This window comes from Biomphalaria glabrata, chromosome 2 (genome assembly GCF_947242115.1).
Source record: "Biomphalaria glabrata chromosome 2, xgBioGlab47.1, whole genome shotgun sequence".
Lineage (NCBI taxonomy): Eukaryota > Metazoa > Mollusca > Gastropoda > Planorbidae > Biomphalaria > Biomphalaria glabrata.
In genome coordinates, this window is record NC_074712.1 from 1,468,669 (window position 1) to 1,492,646 (window position 23,978).

At 38.0% G+C, this 23,978-nt stretch overlaps 1 protein-coding gene across 1 annotated transcript; it reads left to right on the plus strand.

Moving 5' to 3' along the window:
• The first annotated feature begins 23,256 nt into the window (after nt 1–23,256).
• On the plus strand, nt 23,257–23,643 carry LOC129924829 (acanthoscurrin-1-like). Its single transcript, XM_056022117.1, has one exon. The coding sequence runs from the start codon at nt 23,257–23,259 to the stop codon at nt 23,641–23,643; it is 387 nt and encodes a 128-aa protein (XP_055878092.1).
• Nucleotides 23,644–23,978: the final 335 nt, after the last annotated feature.

The window sequence follows — 23,978 nt, forward strand, 5'->3', positions numbered from 1 at the left end:
ATTCCCCGCCTCAAAATATTAGGGTTCAATCGCAAACATAAAATAAAATAAAAACAACCCCCGTTGTGTCTCAAATACATTCTCTCAAAGTAGAAGTCTGTTAGTTCACGGGTTACAAAGTTCTAGTCAACAGCATTTAGTTCAGGGGTTCTCAACCTGTGGGTCGCGACCCCCCTTGGGGGTCGAATGAAGATTTGCCAGGGGTCGCCTAAGACCATCGAAAATTATTAATTTTAAAAATTGTTATTGTCTATTATTCTATTGCTGTATGTGTGTGTGGAAGGGGGGTCGCTGAAGCGTGGGGGATTGTAAAAAGGGGTCGTCGAACATAAAAGGTTGAGAACCGCTGATTTAGTTGAATCCACTTAAATCATAATGTACTTAGCTAATAATGTACTTATCATTTACTTAGATTATTCTGTACTTAGATGACAATGTGCTTATAAATTATCTAACTAGTGCTCAAACTAAACCAAGACAGAAGAAAAAAAAAACCACAGACTCACACAAAACTGAGACGAGCTGGAACTATTTGACAAACTTTAGACACACTTTTACCCTGGGGATAAGCAGAATGTTCCAGAAACTGAAATGATCTGGCCAATTAGAGACTTCTAGCTCTAGTGATTGACTAACACACGCAGACCAACAGTCAAACTCATATACGCTCGTTTCAGTAACACACACACACACACTTAGATCATTATACATAGGCATACACACAATCTCGCACAAACATACATATATCGTATGTAATCACACAAGTGACTGTGTACAAGTCTCACTAGTGTATCAATTAATTTTATTTTACGATTTCTTTGTCCCTTTGTCACTCTCTCTCTCTCTCTCACTATCTACATGTCTCACTATCTGTCTCACTCTTTCTCTTTCTGTTGCTCTGTCTAAATCTCTCTCTCTCTCTCTCTCTCTCTCATTTTCTGTCGCTCTGTCTCAATCTCTCTTTCTTTAGCTCTGTCTCTCTATCTGCCGCTCTGTCTCACTCTCTCTGCCTCACTATTTCTCTCTGCCTGTCTCTCTTTCTCTATGACACTCTCTGTCTGTCTCTCTCTATGACACTCTCTGATTGTCTCTTTTTCTATGACACTCTCTGTATGTCTCTCTTTTTCTATGACACTCTCTGTCTGTCTCTCTTTCTCTATGACACTCTCTGTCTGTCTCTCTTTCTTTATGACACTCTCTGATTGTCTCTTTTTCTATGACACTCTTTGTCTGTCTCTCTTTTCTATGACACTCTCTGTCTGTCTCTCTTTTTCTATGACACTCTCTGTATGTCTCTTTCTCTATGACACTCTCTGCCTGTTTCTCTTTCTCTATAACACTCTCTGTCTGTCTCTCTTTCTCTATAACACTCTCTGCCTGTTTCTCTTTCTCTATAACACTCTCTGCCTGTTTCTCTTTCTCTATAACACTCTCTGCCTGTTTCTCTTTCTCTATAACACTCTCTGTCTGTTTCTCTTTCTCTATAACACTATCTGTCTGTCTCTCTTTCTCTATGACATTCTCTGTCTGTCTCTCTTTCTCTATGACATCCTCTGCCTGTCTCTCTCGCTCTGACTCGTTTTCCTCACCCCGTCTCTCTCTCTCTCTCTCTCTCTTAAAATGATTTCACATTCAGGAATATTTCCGATGCTTGTTTTCTCCCTTGTTTCCTGGGTGCCGAGGCCAGGACGAGGGTTTCTACGTACCGGTAGAGTACAGGATTGATTTCATCATTACGAGACTATTGTTACACTGGGGCGAACGATATCACGGACGTAGAGGGGAGGGAACATGTTCCCTGTATGTGTGACCTGCGCCATACAGTCTCATAATGAGGGAAAGAAAACAAAACAAAACAAAACAACAGCATAAAAAGAAAAACATATAAAATACTTAAAAAAAAAAAAAAAAAAAAAACAAAGGTTATAAGAAACTTGTAATTGTATCAATTAGTTTGGATCAGTCGAGTAATTAAAATTTGAAATAGATCCAGACATCTAGACCAACATCAATAAATCTGTGCGATTTATAATATTATGACCACTTGTTTCTTGTTTAGCGCTATTTCATGCTTTTAGCTTTCTCAGTGTACGCTATGATCCTATCACTTGTCTGGACCAGTTTGGAAACAAAGGGGTGGGGGTGGAAAGACAAAAAAGAAATATCTGGGTGGATTTTGCCGTAGTTGGTTTTTAAAGCATTTCCAAAAAAAAATTTGCGTGTAACGACCTGAATTCGAACTTGTGGCTCACGCCTCCTCGGTCGACATGCTAACCACTCTACCAGTGAAGCACTTATGGTTAAAGAAGAGCGGCGACCTACAAGAGGGGACTAATTTAGCTTATACTTCAGTCTAGTACAATTTCTTTCCCTTGTTCGAGATACCAAACAAAATAATTAATTACCAATAGTCAAATTACTTATTGTCTTGTTTTTATTCTTGTGTTGTCAGGTAAAAGAAACAATGGTGCCAAATTTCAGCTTGATCTGAGATTGGGTGTCGGAGAAATAACGTGTATAAACTTTTTACAAGACAGGCAGACAGACAGGCAGACAGACAGACAACGGAGTGAGTTGATGTAAGCTTTGTACAAAGAGAAAGACAGTGAAATAATAAATGAAAAGAAAATGAAAACATTTTGTTGAAGGTACGTTGTTGAACATTATAGAATCTAGGTCTGTCTCCTCCCGCGCCCCCCCCCCCTTTTCTTTTTTTTTAAATTAACCAATGAAAAGAGAGAGAGAGGGAGAGGGGTGGGAGAGGGAAAAGGGAAGAAGAAATGAAGACAGAGAATGGTGTACATTTGTGTACATGTGAGAGATGTAAGGGAGGTAACCCAGTAAGAGGTAATTAATACAATTATCAATAAACGAATAGTTTCAGACTTATGGAATATTTTCATTATTGCTATAAAATATGTTAAAATAAAAAAAATGCAGAACCTAAACCATTGTTCCTGGAGACAGACCACCGACAATTGATTCACGTAGATACAGACATTGGAATCAGTGCAAGACAAAGTATTGAAGCGAGTTGATTGTGCAGGGATGAATTGTTTCTGTTCGATTGATTAGACACTGAACAAAAGATCATTACTTCGATACATCGATTTCCTGCCCGTCCCTGAACTTTCCATTCTGTGGTCTCCGCGTGCAGATTTATCCCAAAACAATTTTTACAGTTCATTCTATAGAACACGTTAAACTGACAACTATTTATAATAAAAAAAATTAGTTTAACCTACAGGATAAATTCAGGTGAAACGCTCATAGTACAAGTTAACCAGGGCAGGATTTGAACTGTATTGGACTTTCACGTCCTGAATAGCGTTACCAGACGTCGGGATAAAGCAGATAGAAAGAGTGAGAGAAAGAGAGAAAGAGAGAGAGAGAAAATAAGAGAGAGAGGGAGAAAGAGAGAAACACAATGTCGTTGTTTTAGTGGCCTTACAAAGTTGAAAGTTTGATGTGACACTTGTTATACTGCAACCTTGACCAACTTCTAATATATGATGGTCATCTAATATAAGGTCAACACGGACCACCTTTATATATGATGGTCATCTAATGTTCGGTCGACCTTGACCAACTTCAGATATGATGGTCATCTAATGTTCGGTCGACCTTGATCGCCTTCTTAAGTGATGGCCATCTAATACTAGGTCGACCTTGACCACCTTTTAATTGATGGTCATCTAATATTTGGTTGACCTTGACTGTGTTTAGAAATGGTTTAAAATAGTTATGGCTATCTAATACTAGGTCGACCTTCTTAAGTGATGATCATTTAATATAAGGTCAACATTGGTCACTTTCTTAAGTGATGGTCATTTAAAAGTAGGTCGACCATGACCACCTTTTAATTGATGACCATCTAATACTTGGTTGACCTTGACCGTGTTTAGAAATGTTTAAATATTGAGAAAGACAAAACTCGATTGTGTAGTGGTCAAGTCACGACTAGGGATGCCGAAATGACCTTCGTTCCGATCTATACGGCATGGATCTTCCAGATGTGGCCATTTTCCTAATGGTTGCGCCATTAGCAATTGAAACTGGGGTGAATCCCTGTCCTCATGCCCGGTTCGATTATTCAGCTAACCACTTCATGGCAACATCTTGAAGTGTTGAGAAATCGATTATTGTAATTATTTCGATCCCAACTCTCACAAAATCGTCTCCATCGAGTATTCATTTGTTTCGCGTGTCACTCTCTGTACACAGATGGACATGTATTTAGGACAATGGTCAGTGGCCGGGCCGTTCAAAAGTTACATTCGTGTCAACGTTTAGTTTAGTAGATTCAATTTAGCAGGCGTCGGTGGACATTGGTCATTGTGCATGATGAAAGCTCCAATGTCATAAAGCCACCGTCAACAGCAGAAACAAAAAGATTAGTTGAATGGTATTCATTTCCAATCCTTCCTTCAAAATATTTCTACCCCAACCATCCTATAGAGTACTTTGCTCCACCCATCTTACACAAAAGCTCCAGCCATCCTACACAGTACTTCGCCCCACCCATCCTACACAGTACTTCGCCCCACCCATCCTACACAGTACTTCGCCTCACCCATCCTACACAGTACTTCGCCCCACCCATCCTACACAGTACTTTAACCCACCCATCCTACACAGTACTTTAACCCACCCATCCTACACAGTACTTTAACCCACCCATCCTACACAGTACTTTAACCCACCCATCCTACACAGTACTTTGCCCCACCCATCCTACACAGTACTTTAACCCACCCATCCTACACAAGCTCCACCCATCCTTTTACAGTACTTTGTCCCACCCATCTACACAACACTTTGCACCACCCATCCTTCACAGTATTTTGCCCCACCCATCCTACAAAGTACTTTGCCCCACCCATCTTTCACAGTACTTTGCACCACCCATCCTACACAGCACTTTGCCCCACCCATCCTACAAAGTACTTTGCCCCACCCATCTTTCACAGTACTTTGCCCCACCCATCCTACACAGTACTTTGCCCCACCCATCTTTCACAGTACTTTGCCCCACCCATCTTTCACAGTACTTTGCCCCACCCATCTTTCACAGTACTTTGCCCCACCCATCCTACACAGAACTCTGCCCCACCCATCCTACACAGTACTTCGCTCCACCCATCCTACACAGTACTTTGCTCCACCCATCCTACACAGTACTTTGCTCCACCCATCCTACACAGTACTTTGCCCCACCCATCCTACATGAGCAGTATGTTGCTAATGTGTTAGTTATGTGATTACAGTTTGAGGGTGAGGTCGTGGCACACTTACACATCCACACCTAATAACAAAGTTTATTTTTAAAGTGACTGATTTCTAAACACACCCTCCAGCTATTGATAAGACTTTGTTGCACACTTCCCATAATCCCTCGCGGAAACATACCTACACAAACAATTACAAACACAAACACACACTCGTCTACCCGCAGTGATATTCTGTTGATAATAAATATAAATAAAGAACTTTCTTACAGCTGAAATAATGTTGAAATCAAATGAACAAAGAACGCTAACATATCAATTGTAATCTTACTGAAGGAGATTCATAAAAAGACTTACCATTTGGTTAATATAATCCCGTGTTTAAGGTCAAAGTGTTAAGGTCGAAGGGCATCGAAAAGTATTGTGGGAATGTCTTATCTCTCCTTCGGAATGTCTCAATACTAAATGACGACACATCTACACCAAACACCGCACACACAGACACCGTGTGTTGTTTTTTTTTGTTGAAAGTTTCACACATTTGGCACAGAGACTTTCTGTTTAAAGTTTTCTTTAGAGATGTCTCATAGCCTGAAACAAAACAAAAATGTTTGACTAAATATTTCATGATAAATACAAGAACAGAATGTTAACTGTGCCACAAAGCTGCCTGGTCGCGTGATATGCGCACTGGACTGTCGTCTCGAAGGTTCCGGGTTCGAACCCTGCCCCGTTACCAATTCCCGCGTACTGCGGGAGGTTTGGGCTACATTGTGATATTCTTCAATTCTCAAGGAACACCCGAAACATCTAAATTAAACAAACAGGTGATACGGCGTTCACAACACTGGGCGCATGAATCTTGACAAAACATTTTCTTGAAAGACTTTCTACAATAATACAATCAGGTAGCCTTCTCGTCCTGTCCTAATCTCTATCTGGTACACACTTTCTAGATGTTCTGTTCTTCTCTCATTCCCCTTTCTCGGATCAAGTTGGAATGTCGCACAATGGACCTCACCAATCGTAAATAAACATTTAGCCACGTGGTTCATCTTCTATACAAACTGCGATCTAATTTTTAATACACCATCTTATATAATACAGACGTTACTTCAAAAAAAGAGAAGATTTCCCGTTTCGTCACTATTATCACGTGACTAAATGTTTGTTAACGATTGGTGAATGAGGTCCATTATCTTTAGTCCACGACAATACATGAATCACTAGAAAAAAAATGTAACCAGTTAGTGAATCGATTAGTGGCAATTAATTAATTGTTAGTTAAAGGGACGTGCCGAGAGATATATGGTAGTGATTTTTTTTTTTTTTTGAGATTCTTCAACTCATAAACATTTTTTGTTTCAACTATCAATTTTTATTTTTTGCTTATTTTTTTGTTTTTCTTTTCAGGTTTTTTCGGCTGCGAAAATCTTGGTAAGAAACCCTGCTGCTATGTGTAGTGTATGTATCTCACCATATAGGTCAGCGGTTCTCAACCTTTTAAGCTCGGCGACCCCCTTTTTACAAACTCACACTCTGCCGCGACCCCCCTCCCCACACACACACATACAGCAATAGAAGAATAGACAATAACAATCCATATTTTCGACGGTCTTAGGCAACCCCTGGCAAATCGTCATTCGACCCCCAAGGGGGTCGCGACCCACAGGTTGAGAACCCGTGCTATAGGTCAAGAACTAGCGGTTTCCTAGACTGTCAGCAAGTCTGAGACGATCGGAAAGAATATTAAAGTTACAGGACACATCTTCGCAAGACTATTTTTTTTTTTTTACAGTTTCTATTTCAAACGGTAACACTACACAAAACAAATTACTGGTTCCCCTGAAGGGTAAGGTATCAAGGCTGTTCCACATGGTCAAAGCGTATGAGAGAATATTCACGCCTTTTCACTTTGATTACAAAACATTTTTTTATGACAAGTCAAGCTGAGTCAATGTGCTGCGAGATGAACTTTCACAGGAGACTTAAATTGTTGACTCGCATTTGTTAAGAAAGTTCCTTGTTTAGTGAAGAAATGTAGAAAGTCACTTGTGAGTTCTAGTTTATTTTTTAAGCACCTTTTTTTTCCTTGAAACGTAGTCGAGGGGCTACTTAAAAACTTTATTAAGAACATGGGCTACATGTAAAGTAATGTACTATCAACTCTTAACTTAGCTTTGGTGATGTAGTAGGGAACCAAGCGCTCTCTCTCTCTCTCTCTCTCTCTCTCTCTCTCTCTCTCTCTCGCACACACACACACACACACCTATCCGATTTTGATGTCCATTACGCCTGTAGTTTAGTTTAAATTAGTTTTAAAATGACTTCTATTCCGTACATTTCTTGGTCCACGGCTACAAAAGGTTAAAGTTTAAAGTTCAAACCGTGATAAGGTGAAGGGTTTAAATGTCTTGTAATGTTACAAGCGCTCCGTCTTTTGTCCATAGGTCAAAGGTCGCTGCAGTCAACGTCCCACCTGCTGCGCCACTGGAAACATTCTTCTGCTGTCGGATCAAGCGATTAGATCGTCTGCTCAAATGTCAAGGCTTGCAGATTTTAGTTGTCTTGGAGTATCAATGAGTTTGTCTCCCCCATCTTGTCAGTACACATAACTTTGTGTACATCGTACCATAATGTACAATTTGGGACCTTGTCCGTATGCCACATAAAAGATATATGTTCATCTAGCTAGACATGCCACATAAAAGATATATGGTCATCTAGCTAGAGATGCCACATACCAGATATATGTTCATCTAGCTAGAGATGCCACATACCAGATATATGTTCATCTAGCTAGAGATGCCACATACCAGATATATGTTCATCTAGCTAAAGATGCCACATACCAGATATATGTTCATCTAGCTAAAGATGCCACATACCAGATATATGTTCATCTAGCTAGAGATGCCACATACCAGATATATGTTTATCTAACTAGAGATGCATATGTTCACATATACACAAGATAGCATTTTGTAGAACTTGTATAAGATTTCTGTGTGACCTTACACCCCCCGAAGCCTCAAATCACTACGCACTGTGTTTAATAATGACCAATCGGCTAGAAGAAAGTAAAAAAAAAAAAAGTTCCGGCACTAGACAATGAACACCGTGTAATCGCAGTGATACTTTGGTCGCTCAATCAGGCCAACAATTTCCTTCATTGCCGTGACAAAGAGGGTAATAAAGCTCTCTAATTGTGCTAGGTGTCGCGCGACATAAGTGGCAACATGGTTTCGGGTAGTAAAGGGGACATTAGTCAGTAATTCAGGGGACATAACAAAAGTCATATAACTGCCTACAAAACAATGAACCTATGTCGGCACAAGATACGCCTGACATTATTAACAATATCGGTGTATATATATATGTAGGAAGGAATCACTGTAAAAGAAATTTTCAAAGCTGTTTTCTAAGTTCAGTTTCTTTTAGGTTCAGTTTCTTCTAGGTTCAGTTTCTTCTAGGTTCAGTTTCTTTTAGGCTCAGTTTCTTCTAGGTTCAGTTTCTTCTAGGTTCAGTTTCTTCTAGGTTCAGTTTCTTCTAGGTTCAGTTTCTTCTAGGTTCAGTTTCTTTTAGGTTCAGTTTCTTCTAGGTTCAGTTTCTTTTAGGTTCAGTTTCTTTTAGGTTCAGTTTCTTCTAGGTTCAGTTTCTTTTAGGTTCAGTTTCTTTTAGGTTCAGTTTCTTCTAGGTTTAGTTTCTTTTAGGTTCAGTTTCTTTTAGGTTCAGTTTCTTCTAGGTTCAGTTTCTTTTAGGTTCAGTTTCTTTTAGGTTCAGTTTCTTTTAGGTTCAGTTTATTAGGTTCGGTTCTGTTTCTGTAATCTATTTTATATGTTCTATGTTATTTTTCTATTGTCTCTGTTTTATTGTTTCTATTTTCTAGCTTCCCTGTTTCTATGATCTATATGCTAGGTTCTACGCTGTTTTCCAGGTTCGGTTTTTAGGGCCTGTTTTCTACGTTCTCTGTAATGTTTTTATGGTCTAAGTCTTTGCAGTATCTTTCTTTTTTTCTGTTCTGTTTCCATGTTTGTTTGTAAAATGTTTGACATGTTTCGGAAGTTCCTTCAGAGTTGAAGATAATTACTTCATAGTCCAAACCTCACGCAGGACGACTGGGGATGGGAGCGGGCAGGGTTTGAACCCTGGAGCATCGATAAATCTGAACGACAGTCTTGCGCGTAAACCGAATGACCAGGCTGTGTTTCCATGTTTTTTCTATGCTGTGTTTCCATGTTATTCTATGCTGTGTTTCCATGTTATTCTATGCTGTGTTTCCATGTTTTTCTATGCAGTGTTTCCATGTTTTTCTATGCAGTGTTTCCATGTTTTTCTATGCAGTGTTTCCATGTTTTTTCTATGCAGTGTTTCCATGTTTTTTCTATGCAGTGTTTCCATGTTTTTTCTATGCTGTGTTTCCATGTTTTTCTATGCAGTGTTTCCATGTTTTTCTATGCAGTGTTTCCATGTTTTTCTATGCAGTGTTTCCATGTTTTTCTATGCTGTGTTTCCATGTTTTTCTATGCTCTATGCTGTGTTTCCATGTTTTTCTATGCTGTGTTTCCATGTTTTTCTATGCTGTTTTTTTTATGTTTTTCTATGCTGTGTTTCCATGTTTTTCTATACTGTGTTTCCATGTTTTTCTACGCTGTGTTTCCATGTTTTTCTATGCTGTGTTTACATGTTTTTCTATACTGTGTTTCCATGTTTTTTCTACGCTGTGTTTCCATGTTTTTCTACGCTTTGTTTCCATGTTTTTCTATGCTGTGTTTCCATGTTTTTCTACGCTGTGTTTCCATGTTTTTCTACGCTGTGTTTCCATGTTTTTCTATGCTGTGTTTCCATGTTTTTCTATGCTGTGTTTCCATGTTTTTCTATGCTGTGTTTCCATGTTTTTCTATGCTGTTTTTTTTATGTTTTTCTATGCTGTGTTTCCATGTTTTTCTATGCTGTGTTTCCATGTTTTTCTATGCAGTGTTTCCATGTTTTTTCTATGCTGTGTTTCCATGTTTTTTCTATGCTGTGTTTCCATGTTTTTTCTATGCTGTGTTTCCATGTTTTTCTATGCTGTGTTTCCATGTTTTTCTACGCTGTGTTTCCATGTTTTTCATTGCTGTGTTTCCATGTTTTTCTATGCTGTGTTTCCATGTTTTTCTATGCTGTGTTTCCATGTTTTTCTATGCTGTGTTTCCATGTTTTTCATTGCTGTGTTTCCATGTTTTTCATTGCTGTGTTTCCATGTTTTTCTAAGCTGTGTTTCCATGTTTTTCTAAGCTGTGTTTCCATGTTTTTCTATGCTGTGTTTCCATGTTTTTCATTGCTGTGTTTCCATGTTTTTCTTTGCTGTGTTTCCATGTTTTTCATTGCTGTGTTTCCATGTTTTTCTATGCTGTGTTTCCATGTTTTTCTATGCTGTGTTTCCATGTTTTTCTATGCTGTGTTTCCATGTTTTTCTACGCTGTGTTTCCATGTTTTTCATTGCTGTGTTTCCATGTTTTTCTACGCTATGTTTCCATGTTTTTCTATGCTGTGTTTCCATGTTTTTCTATGCTGTTTTTCAATTTTTTTCATTGCTGTGTTTCCATGTTTTTCTATGCTGTGTTTCCATGTTTTTCATTGCTGTGTTTCCATGTTTTTCTATGCTGTGTTTCCATGTTTTTCATTGCTGTGTTTCCATGTTTTTCTATGCTGTGTTTCCATGTTTTTCATTGCTGTGTTTCCATGTTTTTCTATGCTGTGTTTCCATGTTTTTCTATGCTGTGTTTCCATGTTTTTCTATGTTGTGTTTCCATGTTTTTCTACGCTGTGTTTCCATGTTTTTCTACGCTGTGTTTCCATGTTTTTCTATGCTGTGTTTCCATGTTTTTCATTGCTGTGTTTCCATGTTTTTCTATGCTGTGTTTCCATGTTTTTCTACGCTGTGTTTCCATGTTTTTCTACGCTGTGTTTCCATGTTTTTCTATGCTGTGTTTCCATGTTTTTCTATGCTGTGTTTCCATGTTTTTCATTGCTGTGTTTCCATGTTTTTCTATGCTGTGTTTCCATGTTTTTCTAAGCTGTGTTTCCATGTTTTTCTATGCTGTGTTTCCATGTTTTTCATTGCTGTGTTTCCATGTTTTTCTATGCTGTGTTTCCATGTTTTTCATTGCTGTGTTTCCATGTTTTTCTATGCTGTGTTTCCATGTTTTTCTAAGCTGTGTTTCCATGTTTTTCTATGCTGTGTTTCCATGTTTTTCTAAGCTGTGTTTCCATGTTTTTCTATGCTGTGTTTCCATGTTTTTCTATGCTCTGTTCTATATTCCGTTTTCTAATGTCAGTTTCTATGTTCCATGTTCTGTTTCCATCGTTGTATGCTTTTTGTTATTTATGTCCCATCATTTCTGTCATGATATAACTCAAGATATTAACCCTTTCTCTCCTAACTGACGATACCAACGTTGATTCCACCAGAATGTGGTAAATAATTACGGAGAGAAAGAGTTAAAAATAAACTTTTGTACCAAGTAGGCTTGGAAGTGTACAATGATTTCTGATATACAGACTCTAAGAGTCAACACACAGATATTCCCATATATTGCTAGATATATATGTATCGATGATTAAAGTCAATAAAGCCAAAGACTGCCATATACAAATCAACCATCTCTTGATATATTACATATTGGACTAGTACTTCAACCAAACCTTCAATTTTCAAACAAACTTCTTCCACTAATGTCTGCAGGCAATGGTCGTTAGATCAATTCTAATAGTGGCCTGGCAGTACCTCCCCCCTCCTCCCCCCTCCCATCAATAAGACCACGTGAACTTCTCATCACGCCACCACCCCTCTCCATCCACATCACTTACACTCAGGATATGCTCACACATTATACTTCCGGCATGTGCCAGATTTTTTTTGCATTTTGAAAGCCATTTAAAAAAAAAAAACTCGTTTAAGCCTTATCGCAATATGGCCATCGATGGGGAAGAAAAAAATTGGTGCATAAAAGAAACGAAACCAAAAATGTTTCCTAATGAACTTCCGCTTGGCTGGCCGATTGTAAAAGGGCGGGAAGGTGGAGGTGGAAGCCTAAAATTGTGTGCTCTCTTGAAGCCATAAATATTGTGACCCATTGAAAGCTGTGGCTGCAGCAATGACCACGGATGACTGAATTGGTTTTGAAATGAATCCTACTGTAAGGTGTGAGGTGGCCTGAAGAAGACATTTCAAGTGGGTTCAACACCCAGACTTGAAGCCTCCATGGGGTGAAATATCCACTATCCAGGTGAAACCAAAGGTGACGCCATGCTATTTTTTTTTACAACACCTCTGTTCAACTCCTATCTTCGTGGAAACCAAAATCTTCTAGATGGGCTAAAAAAAAAAAACAGGGTGGACAAGGTTCTCAAAAACGGCTCTAACGTTTTCTTAGACGCTGGTTTTTTTTTTAAATTTATTTCGTTGGGGAAATAATTACTAGCTTATCGGCCACACTGGGAATGACTTTTATCATTTCTCAAAGTATAAAAAGAAAATCTGGCTAGAACTAGAAAATCTCTATCTTGAACGTCTTCGGGTATTCCCGCAGGTAGTCCCGATTTATTGATGAGTTTAATAAATTTATGTTCAGGAACATTGCGCACCGTCATTTAAATATAAAAAGCTATCATTGGAAGATTATAAAGTCTAGTAGATTTATACATTCGCAATTTGTCTCTGGGAGGCGGAGATGGATCGGGGTAAAAAATGTTCTCATTCTTTTAAATGTAACATTCATTAGTTATTAGGATACAAATTACCGCCTGTATAAGATGTATTAAGAAGGAATTGTCTTTTTTTTTTAAAAGTACCTTTGTTTTTCTAGTTTTCTGTTTACTTTTTACCCTATATTCAGAAAATCTTTTACGTGGCCCTCTACTGGAAACCCGCCTTGGAGAAAATATTGAAACAGACGACCTTCACATCCTCTGAACTAAAGATCGCAAGGTCTGAAAGGGGAACTGTTTGTTTCTAAGGCCGTAGAAGGACGTCCTTGGTATTTCTGGTTATTTATTAGCAGACGAGACTAGAGAAAAAGAGATACTCCAGTAACTGGACACTTCTTGCTCCAATTAGTGCTGGGGCATCCAGAAACCGTTCTCTTTAAGCCTAGAAGTTGAGAACCTCTTTAATTATAGTTTATAGTTAGAGTCGTAATCTTTGTAGATTGTTTCATAAAGAGTAGATAACAAACACACCGGCAGACAACTCTTTTGTTTCTGTGTCTTTCAAGTACACTTTCTCTTCAAAATGTGGCTCCAAATGTGAATTCACTTTTATCCACATCTTTTTTATTTCTCTAATTTTACTCCAATTTTTTTTTTTCGATAATAGATTAGATTTTTGTAAAAAAAAAAGTTATTTGTTAAAATGGACTAGCTAGCCTACTACTGTCGCAGAGATTCATAGTTCAAAACCTACTGAAATTAGGTCAACAAGTGCTAGTGTCAATAAGGAATCAATTAGAAATCATGAACTCTTTGTTTACTGTAGCTGTTTCTTTTGACGACTGTATGTTTACTGGAGCTGTTTCTTTTGACGACTGTATGTTTACTGGAGCTGTTTCTTTTGACGACTGTATGTTTACTGGAGCTAGTTCTTTTGACGACTGTATGTTTACTGGAGCTGTTTCTTTTGACGACTGTATGTTTACTGGAGCTGTTTCTTTTGACGACTGTATGTTTACTGGAGCTGTTTCTTTTGACGACTGTATGTTTACTGGAGCTGTTTCTTTTGACGACTGTATGTTTACTGGAGCTGTTTCTTTTGACGACTGTATGTTTACTGTAGCTGTTTCTTTTGACGACTGTATGTTTACTGGAGCTGTTTCTTTTGACGACTGTATGTTTACTGTAGCTGTTTCTTTTGACGACTGCATGTTTACTGTAGCTGTTTCTTTTGACGACTGTATGTTTACTGGAGCTGTTTCTTTTGACGACTGTATGTTTACTGTAGCTGTTTCTTTTGAAGACTGTATGTTTACTGTAGCTGTTTCTTTTGACGACTGTATGTTTACTGTAGCTGTTTCTTTTGACGACTGTATGTTTACTGTAGCTGTTTCTTTTGACGACTGTATGTTTACTGGAGCTGTTTCTTTTGACAACTGTATGTTTACTGGAGCTGTTTCTTTTGACAACTGTATGTTTACTGTAGCTGTTTCTTTTGAAGACTGTATGTTTACTGTAGCTGTTTCTTTTGACGACTGTATGTTTACTGTAGCTGTTTCTTTTGACGACTGTATGTTTACTGTAGCTGTTTCTTTTGACGACTGTATGTTTACTGTAGCTGTTTCTTTTGACGACTGTATGTTTACTGTAGCTGTTTCTTTTGACGACTGTATGTTTACTTTAGCTGTTTCTTTTGACGACTGTATGTTTACTGGAGCTGTTTCTTTTGACGACTGTATGTTTACTGGAGCTGTTTCTTTTGACGACTGTATGTTTACTGGAGCTGTTTCTTTTGACGACTGTATGTTTACTGGAGCTGTTTCTTTTGACGACTGTATGTTTACTGGAGCTGTTTCTTTTGACGACTGTATTTTTATTGTACCTTTTTCTTTTGACGACTGTATGTTTACTGTAGCTGTTTCTTTTGACGACTGTATGTTTAGTGTAGCTGTTTCTTTTGACGACTGTATTTTTATTGTACCTTTTTCTTTTGACGACTGTATGTTTACTGTAGCTGTTTCTTTTGACGACTGTATGTTTACTGTAGCTGTTTATTTTGACGACTGTATGTTTACTGTAGCTGTTTCTTTTTGACGACTGTAAGTTTACTGTAGCTGTTTCTTTTTGACGACTGTATGGTTACTGTAGCTGTTTCTTTTTGACGACTGTATGGTTACTGTAGCTGTTTCTTTTTGACGACTGTATGTTTACTGTAGCTGTTTCTTTTTGACGACTGTATGTTTACTGTTGCTGTTTCTTTTGACGACTGTATGTTTACTGTTGCTGTTTCTTTTGACGACTGTATGTTTACTGCAGCTGTTTCTTTTGACGACTGTATGTTTACTGCAGCTGTTTCTTTTGACGACTGTATGTTTACTGTAGCTGTTTCTTTTCACGACTGTATGTTTACTGTAGCTGTTTCTTTTGACGACTGTATGTTTACTGTAGCTGTTTCTTTTCGTCCTCTCTGTTTCTTTCTAAAACTGGTCACATTGTTTTTCTAATAAATCTTTCTTTATGGTCATCACTTTTTAAATGCTTCTGTCCCACATTTTAAATGTTTTTACCCCTGTCAAATTTTAAACGTCTTATTAATTTCTACCTGCGTTCTCAATATTTGTCAGCTTTAAAAAAAAATAGTTCTTTATCTTTCGATATACTGCTTGGTCGTGCGGTAGGCGCGCTGGACTGTGGTCATCTCGATGGTCCCAGGCACAAAACAATTCCGCTGCCATCCCCGGTCAGCCTGCGGGAGGTTTGGATTAGGATGTAGGTTGTCTTCAACTCTGAAGGAACATCAGAAATATTAGACATCATTTTTACATCTCTCTTTCTATCTGTCTTAATCACTTTCTTTCTGACTCCTTTCTTTTCTCTCTCTCTTTCTCGTTTTCAGTCTCTTTGTCTGTTTCTCTATCATTTTCTCTCTTCGGTCTTTCTTTTTCTTTCTCTCACTTCATCATTTCCTCTCTCCCTCTCTTTATTATTTTCTCTCTTCTGTCTCTTTTTCTTTCTCTTTTTATCATTTTCTCTCTTCTGTCTCTTTCTTTCTCTCTGTCTCTTTCTCCTTTTCTATCTCTGTCTCTCTTTTGCTTACTTTCTCTCTATTTATATCTCTCTTTTTCAAACATATCTCACTCTCTCTCTCCCTCCAGCATATAAGGATCACAGTGAAGCGCGACTCGAAAGAGAGGACTCTCACCGGCTAATATATGTCCTTCGAGGACATGATAGGACTCGTTACGGACCATGAAATTTCGCAATAAATTTTTTTTGGAGAGGATTCGATTAAAAAAAAAAAAAAAAAGAAAAGCGAGGCAATAACTGGCAAAGTTGCCCGGATGATGAACACGGCACAGCCTCGATCGATACGGGCTCCTGTATTGATGATAGGTTCGCGTGCTTGTTCAAATTAGCTTTTACAACCTCCCCCCCCCTTTTTTTTTCCCACTGTTTCCCCTTCATGGTGGGAGTCGGGGATAATAATATGATCAAATTTAGTTGCAAGGGGTGGTTAGTAACTGAAGAATAACTCTAATGGAGTCAGGCTTTCATTAAATTTTGACTTTAAAAAAAAAATGACTTAAAAGTGAAATGGGTGGCCAAAAGTTATGTACGCAAAATGGCCAGTCACGCAGTGTTTTGATATTACTATTATTATCATTATTATTAGAAAGTGAATACTTTTGGATACTTCGTGGATAGAACATAAGAAACTAGTATAGACTGGCAATAAAGAGCATTAAGGTCTAGCATAAATGATACGAGTGGCTGAGTTGCATAGATCGCTTGGTCGCCTATCAACAGGTCTTGAGTTCAAATCCAGACTCGAGCTGAGGTGTGTTTACTGAACGCCAACACGGAAACCTTCTCCCAAGTACCCCACAGGTGTATGAACAACTGAGCATGATACTGCATGGAAGATGCGCTCAAAGTCATTTCAAAAGCTGAATATTTACATTTTGACTACAGTAATATCATTAGTACAATTACTCGAACAGAGAACAAGTCATGACAGAAAGCCAACCAGAATCAGCAAAGTAGCGACACAATGTCAAACCAAATCTTCAAAAAGAAACGTAAAATTCTGATGAAATACTGTTGGTCACTTTGCGCTACGTCTTGGACAGGTCAAGGTAAAGGACGTAATCATTTTCTAGGATTAATTTAAGATTTTTGTTTTTAAACTCTAATATTGAAATGTTTGAAGTTATTTGAAATAACGTCTGTATTTTATAAGATAAGTTCGGAACGGAGATAATAATTAAACTTCAAACTGGCATGAACTTCCAACTGTCAATTAGACACAGACGATTGTGACAGATTGTGACTTACAGGCCAATAATGCAATGTGACAGGCAAAAGGCGACGCTAAATAATTCACATTGACTAGACAACGAAAGGAACCATTCTATGTCGTCGCTCAACTAAATACCAAAGTCCAAACCCTTCTCAGTAAACAATTCTTGCATGTCACTAAAGATACTAACATTTGTACTGCGTTCGTTAATCTCTAACTAATCCTAGACTTTCGATCGTGACATTATTGTCGCTATATAAAACTTCACCCGAAATAAACAAAACAAATGAATCTAAATTTTACGCGTCAAATTCTTATTCGTAAACTAGCCTATCAATGCTAAGAATAATGTACAGATAAAGACACATTTCTTAACCCCATATGCTGGGACAATGTCATATATAAGTATATTTTTTTCTATGCAAATAGAGCAAGAAACAAGCTGCCTGAACCAGCTAGGAAAACCACTGACTTAATCAAGTGTACGTCTCTATTCACAAGTACCATTTGTTTCGCACAATATGTAATAATATTCTCTTTTGAAAAAACGCCTGTAAATTATAACAAAAGACACAGATTATCTTCAAAGATAACAAAATGACAGAGGTCTACGAGGCAAATGAAGCAGATGGGACCATGGTGGCATGTGGCTAGCTCCGAGAATTAACCCTAACCCTAGCTGTCAAATTAAGGAGATTTCTAGGATTCCTCTATTCAACAGGCAAGCACCATAAAACTTACATTACCAGGTTTCTGATAATCGTTGGGGAAAAAAATGTGAAGAAAATGTGGATTTTCTGAGAGAAAAAACAGTGAAGAAGAAAATGTGGATTTTCTGAGGGAAAAAAACAGTGAAGAAGAAAATGTGGATTTTCTGAGGGAAAAAAACAGTGAAGAAGAAAATGTGGATTTTCTGAGGGAAAAAACAGTGAAGAAGAAAATGTGGATTTTCTGAGGAAATGTGAGAAAAAAAAAGTACATTGTGTATCATGGGTGTAGCCAGGATTTTATTATGGAGGCACCGCTCATGGAATTTGGTAACTGTAGTTTAGCTATAAGTGTAAGTCTGTTTCCAGAATTCTCGAAGCTTTTCTTTATTAATGGAGCCAAGCGACCGATAGGTCTATGCGTTAGGTATTTTATTAGGCGATTGAGCCCCCAACCCCCAGATACGCCCATGTTATTTACAACGTATGACGTGGGGAAAAGTTGTTTCTTCTAAGTGTCGCCACTGACTTTAGGCTTCGATACTATAAACCATACTAAAACAATAATATGTAAAAAAAAATAAAAAAAAATTCTTTGTTGGCCTCTCTATGGAATATGAGCCAGATATTAAGAAGTGGCAATAAAGGGAGCTCACTGCTGTGTTCCTATCTTCGTGGGAACTCAAGACGCTGACGTCTGCTCCGGTCTGGTCAACAAAGGGGGCGACAATCCAAACACTAAAGCAAGAGATTAAAAAATATCAATGCGCATTAATTTAAGATTTTTTTTTAAACTCTAATATTGAAATATTTTTTATTTTTGCAAGTTTTTTTTTTCTCAATGCAACATATGGGTGGCAGGGGAGACAGTAAATAGTATAAAAACTGTTATAATATGAAACATGACACTAAGTTGTCACCCTTAGCTCAGATGATCTTATTTGATTATTAGTTTTATTTTTTTTTCATAAAATATGTATTGTTCGGAAATACACATTAATAAACAATAACTCAATGTCAGAGAGAAATGCAATATCATATTTTTATCTGGTCAATTTTGTGTCAGTAAATAATGAAATGGATAATACGACAAAAAAGCAGCAGTCCGTTGAGACGGAAGTTGATCTAGAGGTGTGTCTCGAGACAGTCTACAAGACTACCTTGCAGTTCTCAAGATATGATTACAGTCAATATCAACTTCTTGAAGATTTCTGAATCACTATACGCGTATTTCGTAAACTATGTATAGCTCAACAGATGAGCCATACAAGTAAAGTACATTAAAGTTTCCCCTTTCAGACCTTGCGATCTATAGGGCAGAAGATGTAAAGCTCATCAGTTTCTTTGGAAAATGGTTAACTAGCAGGGTGTCATGTGGCCAGCACAAAGACCAACCGCCTTTACTTTCCCCAACTAAAGTCAGGTACCCATTAGAGTTGGGTGGACTCAGGGGCGCCCTAAAAATCCCTAAAATTCAAAATCAGTCTTCATGAACTCAGGGCTCCAGGTTCGAAAGCCAAGCGCTTGAAAAAAAAAAGGTATCCATTTCAGACCTTGCTGACAATGTAATGCGGTCGATGACGATTAACTAGGGTATCAGTGGCCAGCACAACGTCCAACCGAATTTATTTTTACCTATTACAATAGGGTGGACTCAAGGCGCCCTAAAAATTCCAAATCCCAGTCTGCACCAAGATTCGAACCCGATACCCATTTCGGTTGGAAGTCAAGCATTTTACTATTCAAAATAAGTAATAAAGCATAAGCAAAACAAATACAAAAGAATGAAGAATTTCTATAAAACGCTTTTCCAGAAGCACCATAGCACCAACGCCCCATTCAGCCCCCACCCCAAGCCCATTAATCCTCCATCCTTCCCAGAGGCCCTGAATACATGTTAGTTCTGAGACAGCTTGTTGGAGAGAAGACATACATCTCAGCGCAGTGAATCTCTAAATTTGAGACAGTCTGGATGGAGACAGGTACGGATCGTGGCATGACAAAAAGACATCCTTTAGACGCGCTGCCAGGAGCGTAAATTTAAAGGCATGCAGCATGGAAGAGAAATACAATAGGCGCGTTTTCGGGAGCGTAGATTTGAAAATGTCCGTGTATTAGAAACATACTTTAGAAAAGCTATCAGGAACATATGAGGAAAAGTCCATATACTTAAGGCTTATATATTTAAAACTTCCAAATGAGTTGAAAATTCAAACTAGGAAACGGGAAAACCCAAGTGATTACAAATAGATTTGAAATATGTTTGTACATAAAAAAAAATATTCAGTTAGTCTAAAAATATTTTTTAAAAAGGGGGAGGGGAAACATTTTATTAGAACGCATGAGCCTCGATTACTTTTTTTTTTAAAGAAAGGGTGATATCATGACTGGCAAAGGTGAAGTAACCCACAGCCTTATGTATAGTATTAAGAGTTTAAACAGGGGCAATCCCCCTTCTGTTAAATCAGTTAAAATGACCACATTAGATCGTGGACTGTGTGACGCGTCACTGAACTAAATATTCCTTGTCTGGATTGTGACTTACAGACCTTAAAGTCTCAAAACTGGTTGGGAACTGGTTGAGTGGCGAGTTGAAGAAATGGTTTAGTGAAAGCCAAGAGATTAAATCTTGTTAAGGTATCTGACACTGCATGCTGAACAAGTTCATTTCTTTGACCTAGACCTAGACTGAAAGCCACTTTGGAACAAACATAAAAATCTTCTAATGGAAAACTTTGTACACAAGCGCCCCTGGATTTTCGCATTCTCCAATGTTGTCATTCATAGAAGATTATCCTCGAAGCCTACAGAATCATAGTGAGAATCATTGTAATCTTACTACAAGGAGAGAGAGAATCATTGTAATCTTACTAGAAGGAGAGAGAGAATCATTGTAATCTTACTAGAAGGAGAGAGAGAATCATTGTAGTCTTACTAGAATCAGAGTGAGAATCATTGTAATCTTACTAGAAGGAGAGAGAGAATCATTGTAATCTTACTAGAAGGAGAGAGAGAATCATTGTAATCTTACTAGAAGGAGAGAGAGAATCATTGTAGTCTTACTAGAATCAGAGTGAGAATCATTGTAATCTTATTAGAAGGAGAGAGAGAATCATTGTAATCTTACTAGAAGGAGAGAGAGAATCATTGTAATCTTACTAGAAGGAGAGAGAGAATCATTGTAATCTTACTAGAAGGAGAGAGAATCATTGTAATCTTATTAGAAGGAGAGAGAGAATCATTGTAATCTTACTAGAAGGAGAGAGAGAATCATTGTAATCTTACTAGAAGGAGAGAGAGAATCATTGTAATCTTACTAGAATCAGAGTGAGAATCATAGTAATCTTACTAGAAGGAGAGAGAGAATCATTGTAATCTTACTAGAAGGAGAGAGAATCATTGTAATCTTACTAGAAGGAGAGAGAGAATCATTGTAATCTTACTAGAAGGAGAGAGAGAATCATTGTAATCTTACTAGAAGGAGAGAGAGAATCATTGTAATCTTACTAGAATCAGAGTGAGAATCACTGTAATCTTACTAGAATCAGAGTAAGAATCATTGTAATCTTACTAGAATCAGAGTAAGAATCATTGTAATCTTACTAGAATCAGAGTAAGAATCATTGTAATCTTATTAGAATCAAAATGAGAGTCATAAAAGTCCTATCAGAATGACAGTCATTGTACTCTTATTAGTCCCAGCTTTCAATCGACTTAATAAAGTTTCAGATATTCCGTTATAAATGAAGGCGATTACATCCTAGCCTAAAACTCCAGCAGGACAGCAGGGGGGAATACAGACGGCGGGATCCGAACTTGGGACTATCGCGACGACAGTCCAAAGCGCTCACCACACAGGCAAGTCCAGCAAGGAATATATTGATGTTTATTTGTTTCCAGATTCGATAAACAAGAGACCAACGCTTCTTTCCTCCTATCGCCATTAGAGATCATGTAATGGGGTTGCTTGAATCAGCCAAGAAAACCAATGACTTAGCAGAGTTTCTCTAATTAACACGTATGACTAAGATTAACATGTGGATAGGCGTAGGACGTAATTATCTTCTCTATTGAAGGAACGTCTGTAATTTATAAGATAATTAAAGATGTAATTTATAAGATAATTAAAGATGTAATTTATAAGATAATTAAAGATATAATTTATAAGATAATTAAAGATGTAATTTAGAAGTTAAATAAAGAAGACATAAATGATTTATCACTTTATAATATCAAAACATGAAACTGAATCAAGCAATCAGTTCTTTCACATAGAATAATCATATCAGAAAAAAACAACAGATTGACAGACAAACAGACGAACTGACAAATAGGCTTGAGGGGCTCAATCGTCAGCAGACGAGATTTGTTCACTATGTCAGAGCATCAGTCTCTCTGTTATCTCCTTTCTCTTTCTCTCTCTCTCTCCTTCATTCTCTCCCTCCCTCTCCCAACATCCTTTGTTCCTCCCCCCCCCACCCCCCCCCCCACCCCCGGCCCACGTTTCCCCATTAAAGAAGGATTTATCGTCGACAGAGAGAAATGATAAATTTTGATGGAGTAACACTTGGAACGAATCCGCCTTGATTCCCGTCAGCACGAGACTTTGGGAGTTCTTTCACAGGGCAATGGGAGAGAAGGGGGGGGGGGGCCGGTTTAACACCGGCATGGCGCCCAGATAGAGAGATGGTTATGTCAAGTATCTTACAGATCATACTCATGGTGTATAACATGTTTCAGGCGAACAATGCGATGTCATGGGCCATGATAAATAGCAGTAGAAAATCAACAGCTCAAAATTTATCAACAGCTCAAAATTTATGAACAGCTCAAAGTTTATCAACAGCTCAAAGTTTATCAACGGCTCAAAATTTACCAACAGCTCAAAATTTACCAACAGCTCAAAATTATCAACAGCTCAAATTTATGAACAGTTCAAATTTATGAACAGCTCAAAATTTATCAACAGCTCAAAATTTATCAACAGCTCAAAATTTATCAACAGCTCAAAATTTATCAACAGCTCAAGATTTATCAACAGCTCAAAATCTATCAACAGCTCAAAATTTATCCACAGCTCAAAATTTATCAACAGCTCAAAATTTATCAACAGCTCAAAATGTGAAATGTTGAAGTTGAAACCAAACGATGTAAATGGAAAGTTGTAAATGTGTGACATTTAATGAGCCAAGTAAAAAAAAATCAGCAATGTCAAAATCAGCGATGTCAAAATCAGCGATGTCAAAATCAGCGATGTCAAAATCAGCGATGTCAAAATCAGCTCAAGGAAAGTCAGTGAATGTAAGTAGAAATTTTTTTTTTTGTCTCTATGGGTGGTGATTCTATGGGTGGTGTTTCTATGGGTGGTGGTTCTATGGGTGGTGATTCTATGGGTGGTGGTTCTATAAGTGGTGATTCTATGGGTGGTGGTTCTATGGGTGGTGATTCTATGGGTGGTGGTTCTATGGGTGGTGATTCTATGGGTGGTGGTTCTATGGATGGTGATTCTATGGGTGGTGGTTCTATGGGTGGTGGTTCTATGGGTGGTGATTCTATGGGTGGTGGTTCTATGGATGGTGATTCTATGGGTGGTGGTTCTATGGGTGGTGGTTCTATGGGTGGTGGTTCTATGGGTGGTGATTCTATGGGTGGTGGTTCTATGGGTGGTGGTTCTATGGGTGGTGTTTCTATGGGTGGTGACCGATGGCTGGGCTGAGAAAATCTTGACACTCAGAATTCTGAAACCAAAAGTATGTGTGGTCGAGTGCGGGAGGTCGCGGACCTTTCTAAACCAGGATGCACTCAGACAAAATACTTGTTCATATCACGCCAGTGCTTGTATATAGCCATACACTCAAGCGATGCAAGACTTCTGTATTTGCTTTTACTATTTTCTGATCTAATCAGCTCTCCATAAACTTTAGAGTTTCTCTCATGTCTAGAGAACATCAAGGTTTTAATAATTTATAGTTCTGGGTTTCTTTTCGTAGAGTCTAATTTTTCTTTCATCATTAATTTCTTTTTTTTTTTAGATTACCAAGCCCCTCTAAT